The sequence below is a fragment of the Sesamum indicum genome, linkage group LG11 (genome assembly GCF_000512975.1).
Source record: "Sesamum indicum cultivar Zhongzhi No. 13 linkage group LG11, S_indicum_v1.0, whole genome shotgun sequence".
Lineage (NCBI taxonomy): Eukaryota > Viridiplantae > Streptophyta > Magnoliopsida > Lamiales > Pedaliaceae > Sesamum > Sesamum indicum.
In genome coordinates, this window is record NC_026155.1 from 7,633,889 (window position 1) to 7,642,290 (window position 8,402).

Sequence of the window (8,402 nt, forward strand, 5' to 3'; positions counted from 1 at the left end):
AGAAGGGAAAATCAAAGAAGAAAAGAAAGTAAAAGAAAAGAAAAAACGGAAGACCTAGGGAATGCATGTTGGTGGTGAACCAATTAGGTAAGTATGATATTCTACTTAACCATCTAGGTTTAAGAATGGTGGATTGGATTTGACTAAGGATTTTAAATGACTGGATTTCAAATCCACGTATTTGATATCTCTTATTGGGCTTTACAATGAATTTGTGTAAAGACTTTAAATTCATTTGGTTAATGATTTTGGAGCATTACAAAAAGATTTAAAAATGAATATGTATTGGATGAATTTCAAATAAATCATAAATAGGTTTCAAATCTAATGGATTCAGTGAAGGATTTAAATCCTTTGATATATTTTATGTGCCAAACAAGTTAGCATCTATAGATTTTAAATTCACAAGACCTAGATCCATCAATTCAAAATGCACCCCAGGATAAATTTTCAATTACATTGGGAAAATAATAGGAACTACGTGTTTGTAAACAAGTGGTCCTTTTGGGACTACCAACCTCCAAATCAGGACCTAGCAAACGATCAGCAAAATTAGTTTTGTTCATAACTATATCAGTATTTGCAACACTGGAGAAGTAATAGGTTCTTCTTCGAAACTTGCTACATAAGTTTGAAGTAGATAGTAATTATTTTGATGGAGTAGAATAACTAGTTTATTAGAAACAAATAGGAATTTAATTTTTTCCCAAAATGATTGAATGTTAACTGTTTGCTCAATGACTCAATAGAACGACTAGGTTCCCGAAAGTGATTGAATTATCTATTACAAGCTGAAGTAAGATTTCAACGAAATTAAATAAGTAGTTCATGACAACAAAAAATTGTTCAAAGGCAAAAATTCTTGACAAGTGATCTGATTATCTTATGGCTAACTAATTCTTCATACTAAAATGTCTCAACAGTTCACTTGGCTATAGACTGTTCATGACGTCTGAACAGATAGAAAGCCAATAGTAAGGCTTCATTGTCCCATCCAATCAAGTGTCAGTCAAGGACAGAGCGGAGGCTGTTTGAGGCTCTCAATTGTGTTGCCATGCACCCACACATGGCCAATTCATGAATATTGCAGAGACCTTCTCTAGGATAACGTAGGAAACAATCGATCGAGAATTATAGGATGGTTATTGACTAATCTGATCACCATAGTCTTAATTTCTGGTCTTTCACAACTTAATTTGTTATCATCTCTATAAGCAAGTTAGTGATTTTATAAGTCATTCGATCAGATACCTTTTCTGGTATAGATATTTTACTATACTTGGCACTATACCATTGGCCTTACTAAAATTGTACTTACGTATTTAAAGTTTTTCTTCCCCAGACTTGAGCCCTTAAGTTAAAGTGAGATTGTTGTATAGGAGCAAGCCAGATATAGTATATTAACATCTATTTATTATTGATATGAATTGTAATTCTTATACAAAATAATAAAAATAAATAACATTTCATTATACATTGATGCAGGCCCACATACAATTGCACATCTATTGCCAGGCATATTCATGTTACATATTGAATGAGAAAAAAGAAAAAAATTATACACATTACGTTGATACATATATATATATATATATTATTTGTTATTCTAACAAGCTAAAATTAATACACATTAGTACTAGGTGCAACTTCTAATTTAATGTTCTTTAACTAATTTTTACGTAAAGGGTTGGTCATCTCTCCAATTTCATTTATACTCTTAGTACCATCCAGCAAGCATGAGAAAATCAATTAAGTAATGGTTCAATTTCTTTCTCAATCTTAGGCACACCAAGCCTGGGATATGCTATTCTCAGACTATTTTCTTACCTTTATTCCATTTCTATACTCATGTTATTCCTGTCTAAATATATCTTCCCATACCAATTCACACGTTCGGAGATCTTCTGATAATGAGAGTTTGTTAGAGCAACGGAGTGGAGACTTTATTAAGACAGCAAGCAAAATGGTGGCAAAAACAAGCTGTGGCTTCAAAGGACTGAAGCAAGCCGTACCACCCCTGCAGTGGTAACCTGCCCAAACTTCGTTGAGTCATTCATTATTGAGACAAATGCTAGTTCTCTAGGGATCAGGGGCGGTCCTCATGCAAGGATGGCAAACAATAACTAGGAAAGTGATAGATGGATTTACTAAGTACGTCTACTTGGTTGTGGGTGGAACTTGAGATGACTGTGTGAAAATGGACTCTGCTAGCAACTTCGATTAATCATTTTAAAAAATGGACAACAGCAAAATAGTTGTAAAGCGCAGTCCATTGTGCTAGGTTCTGCTTGTGGGTCCTGATCACGTGGACCAGCAGCATGGCAACATAGTGTCACAGCTCACCCAAGGTAGGGATGCCACATTAGATGTTGGGGGAAATTTGGAATGATTTGTCAGAGGGAAAATAGAACTCTCTAGCAATATGGGTCAATCATTTTCCCAAAATGAGAATAAAAGCGAAGGAGGTGCTAGAGGACCCAATTATGCAAGAATTGCACTTGTGGCTACCCACGATATGGGCACAAGGCATAACACTTGCACTACTAAAGCTAAAGGTAGACTCTTCATGGTTAACCATTTAAATTATATGGACCTTTTGTCAGCAAGGGACTGACAGGATGTATCCTTTACAAGCAAACTTTGGAGAGAATTGCTCAGCTTCCTGGGTGTTGGCTGCATATGAGTTCAGCTTATAACCACTAATGTGATTGATGTCCATACAAAGAGGGTGATTCACTTCTGGAACACTATTTAAGGTGTTGATCAATAAAAAAACAAGAACTAGTATAGATGTTTATATCCAACTGAATAATGGTATAACGCAAAGTTTTGTACAATGTCAAAGATAACCGTACTTGAGTTCCGCTGTGGTATGCTCCCACCCGGTTTTCCATAGGCCCTTGTTTCCAGATTCCACAACTGAGATTGTAGCCATTGAGCAAGAAACAAGAAGAGTAAAATAATGAAGGATAACCAGTATAAAGCTTAGCACAGGATTTAGTGTTTCCCAGACAAAGGGCAACAGAATCATTTGAACTGGGAGATCAAATACATTTGTGGGTTGCAATCCTTTGGGCAGAACTTCACCACCTTAAAGAAGAATATTAAAACCCCCAGCCAAAGACACCTCACACAATCCTCTAAACATAGGCAGTTTCCCTTGCGAGTTGGCTTTACCTGCGGGATCACTGGCCACTGAGTGTCTCATGTTCCACTTGTCAAGAAAAAGATAGAATTCAAGAAGATTCCTGACCCTGTTTGTCAATCAGAGTTTCTGGAGGTCAATTTTAAGAGGCTTGCTATGCCAATCTTAAGAAGTGACATTTTAAGGGAAACATTGAGCCTTCAACTGCTACTCTAGTGGGTAGTCTAGTACCCAGCAAGCTCCTCAGGCAAATCTCGAGTTTGTACGGAAAAATCCCGGATTTGATCCTTGGGGTTAAATCCTTCATAGGGTAATGTTACCAGGTGAAACACCGGTTCTGCACTCTAGCAGAATAAAATGTCAATGACTCAAGGCAAGTCTTAGAATTGAAAGAAGATAACTCTCTTCTGTATAGAACTCAAGAACTCTGAAGTAAAGTCAGCAGATGCTGTAGGGTCCAAGTGGAAACCATTGGAGGACATAAATGCAATAAAGTACTGAAGCTTTCTACCACATTTTGACTGCTTGCAAGCATCTCTATCCTCAAACCTTCTCATCATTGCTTTTCATCTTATTTCCACCGTTAGCTCTCCACTTATGTTTTGATATGGTTCTTAGTTATTCACCACGCATGATCCATAAATATTGAGGGATTATATTTAAATAACAGCATCACAAAATTCATTGGACTTCATTATCTGGAGAATTTTATCATGATTGCTGTATAATCTCACTCATGAGACGATTATTGGTTTATGTTCTCTGACTTGACATTCTTTTCTTTCTTATTCTTCTCTTTGATTTAGAGTTCATTTTTGTTTAAATTCCAGCTTCAAAATTTATTACTTAATCATAAAGCAATACACTAACAATGCATACTAAGTGTATAATACTAGGACAAAAAGCAATCCAATTTCCAGGAAGCTACTATTGCAGAACCATAGAATCCGTTGGACGGCTAAAGGTCCTCCCTGTAGCATCAGCAAACCAAACAGTCCAATTTATTGGAAGTTACAGTTCAACACCCGTAACTAACCCCCTCCACAGCTTCTGAACTCACCTCTTTCACCATATAGACGTCATCAAACTTTTCTCTATTCTTTAATATGTTAAATGTTGTAACCTAACTTTTGCTGCCTATTCATGTGTAGCTCATCTAAGAAACAGAATTTTCATAAAAGTACTACTTTCTGCAAACAAAAAAGTTCTGGCATTTGACTCCATCCACCAGACCCAGAAGTGATCTAATGCAAGAATTAACAAATCCTTCTGCCGCTTAGATTAAGTAGTACAAGGTGGAACTTTTTATTTACAAAGAGAGGTGGTAAAATATGGAAGAATAGCCCCTATATGCATATGCAGTTTATCTAGAAAAGAAGCACTGTGCTTCTAAAGGAATAGAGACCTACTCAATCTCAGACACTAGAAAAGAAGCTTCTTAATGCCCTTTTTTTCTCTATACAGGAAGATGGGTAGACATATTGACTTCTGTTGCTGACATTCTGATTGTTCCTTGTTTGTATAGCACATTGAGCTTGTTGCATAATTACCAAGATTCAACTTATTACTGTTAAAATGGAAGCTTCCTTGTTTATCTGGCTAGTATAACTCAAATCAAACCCAGCAACAACCACATCAAAAATAATTTCCAGTAACGATGCTACGTCATTTATGCAGATGAGCTAACTTTATCCTCAGAACATGACCGTGATCCTTCTTCCATGACACCACAAATCATTTCTTTTCAATTTTCTATATCTCATAGCAATACTTGGGGAAAAACTCAGTTTGATTAGCAGTACAGGTTTTTTATCATGGAAAAGTCAAGAGACAACATTTCTATTAGCGATACATACTGATATACTCAAAGGAATAAATGTAGCAGCTAAATACAACCTTCACAAATAGAAAAGAGGGAAGTAGGCCTCCAGTTAAATGTAAAAGATTTCATTCCAATCTCAGGAATATCAAATTAACTATCCTAAGAAAATACCAGAAGCCATTTCTAACTATAATGAGGGTTTTAACAAAATAAGGTTACGCCCATTTAAAGCACCAGCAAATGATCAGCCATCTCCAACTGTAACAAGGGTTTTAACTAAGTCAAGGTATCCAAAGCACCAGCCTCACATCTTATTTACTGACTTAATTTTCCTTAGAACAATTTATCATATGATGCAGTCCCTGTGAAATCTCTCTGCACAATTATTGCATGATTTTTAGCAAAATCTTGTATATGTCACCATGGAAATAATCACGCAGTATTTCATGTATATTTGGTAAGTTCCAAGTGATGCGGTTACAAGGCCTCCAACTAATGTGCTAAGGCAACAGCATACTTCATAAAATGAAAAGTATATTATTGAGCACAAAACTATGAGTACGAAGAAGCAATACTCACCAGTGACTCTAGAGCACCGCCACTTCCATAAACATTTGCAGCTAAAATCGCTTGGCCCGACTTCACTAAGGGCTTTGCATATGGTGGGGCCATTTCATGATTGTGTTCCTTTACAAATCTCGAGACCTTCCATTGACCACTATCGTCGCATGCAAAAGATATCATTGCTCTGCATCCTGTTCTTGTTTCGGGCTTTTTGTAACCAACAGCGTTGGTATCTGCTTTATCATCCTTGACCCCTTCCTTCGAGCAGCAGTAAGTTTTTGACCTTACCCTTTTGGTTCCCATGAAGTAGTATTGTTTTCCCCTTCGGACATTGAAACCCATGGCTTGTGCATAATCACAGTACAACATGTATGCTTCTTCCTCACTATACACAACTTGCTCTAATAATTTCTTTTCTAACTCAAGAATATGAGCATCATCTTGCCCCTCATTCACATCAACCACTTCTCCCCCAGAACGAAGACGCACAACCCCTTCTTCGTCACTATCTCCAGAAACCGCTTCACGCTGTTCCAGGTCAAATCCAGGATTTTCCATCTCTGCGAAGTTCAACAAATCCAAGTATCAATAAATCAACCTTTCCATAAGTAAAAGAATGCTGTCATCAAAAGTACAACATTGGCAAAAACTACATACTTCTCATGCCAATTACAGTACAATCACAGGCTGCTCAGTGAAAACATTCATATTCCAGGATTAATAAATAAAAAATAGTGCAATTGGATTATAACTGCAAACCCAGATAATAACACAGGTAAAGTAATGTCTCGTATTTCGTAACTAAAATGAAGTAGGTTCTCTTTAGTTTTTGGTTAAGAAAGATAATTGTCATGAAGTAAGTTCTTTTGCCCCTCTTGTTTCTTGCATGATATATTTCATGCAAACTAAAATGCAATCAGCTTACGAAATGCACTCTCATCATAATTGATAAAATCAATGCAGAATCTGAATTTATCTTGGCATTCATCAATGGATGCTGCCTCTAGCATTAAAAACGCCTTACATGTCCACAAATTTTGACATTACTAATATAACAAATTGTGTGGCAACTACAAACTAAATAACACTGCGGCACGCACCAACAAAAAGAAAAATAGGAAGCATAGAATCAAACCTTAAGCGGCACCAACAATTTCAAAACACCGTCATAATCCGAAGAACCAATTGTTTCTGGCCGATTCAGCATCTCTATCTACTTATTCGGGCATCAATTCAATGAATAAACAAAACACGGAGACACACAAATAGGACTGAGAGAGAGAGAGAGAGAGAGAGTAACCTGCAATGGGAACAGGATTTTGGTTTCCCACGGAGGCGGTGGAGGAGGAGGAGGTCGCGGCGGCGGAGCCGGCGGTGGAATTCAGTAATTTTGGGTGCATGATCTGCAAGTGGTGGGCGTTGTAGACCGGGTCTACCTAATCATCTCTAAATCAGGAACTTTATTTCATTTTATTTATTTTTTCTGATTGAAGGATCCTCTCGAGGACTATTTTGCCATTTTAGTAAGAGAATGCGTCCGTTTTAAGGTGAATCCAGGTAATATGCACACATAAATATACATATATAGACACACACACTCAGTTAATTACATTTATACTCTCATTAAAAATATGAAATTATAATTTCTCCTAAAATTTTTTGAAATTACACTTATACTCCCTTAAAAAGTTTATTATTTACATCTTAATCCATATTGTAAGGATTTGGACGAAAAATGATGACGCTAACATAAAAAAATTACATAAATTTCTAATTTTACCCCTCATTTAATTTAGAAGTTATTGAGTTCCCGTTTGGGCATATGATTTAGTGGATAACGGCCGTAATAGTGTTTAGATTTGTGTTTTCAGTGTTTTATTTTGATATTTTAAAAATAAAGAGATAAAAATAGAGATAAGTAAGTGTGTGTTGGAGATAAATGGTATGTTTGGATTTGTGTTCTGAGATAATTTAAAATATTTTAAAATAAGTGATAAAGGTTCGATGTTGGGATTTGGGAAATAAAAATTAATATATATTGCCAAATCATATCTCCTTTATATATATTTTTATATATAAATATGTATATATATAAATATTGAATATTTAATATTGTATTTTTAAGAGACAGAAAGCATTGTTCATTGTCAAATCATATCTCTTTTATATTATATGTATATAAGTGTATATATATTATATATAAAAAATTGAAAAATTAAAAAACGCACAGATAATGTGTAAAAAACACAAAAATAAACATTAGGTGTGTCTTATTTTGTCTCGCAAAATGCCAAAATATGAAACCAAACATAGTATATATTTCCCGTGCAAATACAATTTCTTATAACGTTTGCCCTCTTTTTTTAAATAATTATTTTTTTAGTTAAATTTTATTAAAATTTCGTTTTGATAAAACCTACTGTTTTGTAACTTTAATTCTATTATAATTATTTCTCATCTAATTACTAGTTATGTCTATTAAAGAATTTTCTAATTTCTTTAATCACTATTAAAAATGAGGTAAATTTCGAAATTTAGCTACAATATACATTTCTATAATTAATTACCAAACCGTGAATGCAAAAGGGTAGCGGCATTTTTTCAATTAAAATAATTAATTATACAATTGATGAAGGAAATTAATATTAAGGGTTCGTTTGGTTCAAGTGAGAGGAAAAAGAAAAGTGGAAGGGAAGAAGGAGCGAAAGAATAATAGCTTTCCTTCAAGTTGTTTGATATAATTAAAAGAAGAGTAAATCTAAAATACTTCCCCTTGTTTGGTACGAGAAAAATAAATTAAAAAGAAAAAAATTATTTTTATAATTTTATTGAATAACCCTTCTCTTCATTTTGTATTAGAAAATAAATAAA

General features: G+C 34.8%; 1 protein-coding gene across 3 annotated transcripts in view; it reads right to left on the reverse strand.

Moving 5' to 3' along the window:
- Positions 1 to 7,072, reverse strand: part of LOC105173527 (protein FAR1-RELATED SEQUENCE 12) — an 8,966-nt gene extending 1,894 nt beyond the window's left edge. Inside the window, exons 1-3 of one of the 3 annotated variants that reach the window (XM_011095303.2) lie at positions 6,832 to 7,072; positions 5,547 to 6,091; positions 2,856 to 2,919 (exon numbers count right to left, since the gene is read on the reverse strand). In XM_011095303.2, the coding sequence (XP_011093605.1) occupies positions 2,856 to 2,919; positions 5,547 to 6,091; positions 6,832 to 6,931 (709 nt within the window). In that variant the 5' untranslated portion in view covers positions 6,932 to 7,072. Of the gene's footprint in view, positions 1 to 2,855; positions 2,920 to 5,546; positions 6,092 to 6,666; positions 6,745 to 6,831 lie in introns of all 3 variants that reach the window. The other 2 variants (XM_011095301.2, XM_011095300.2) reach the window with 2 other exon arrangements.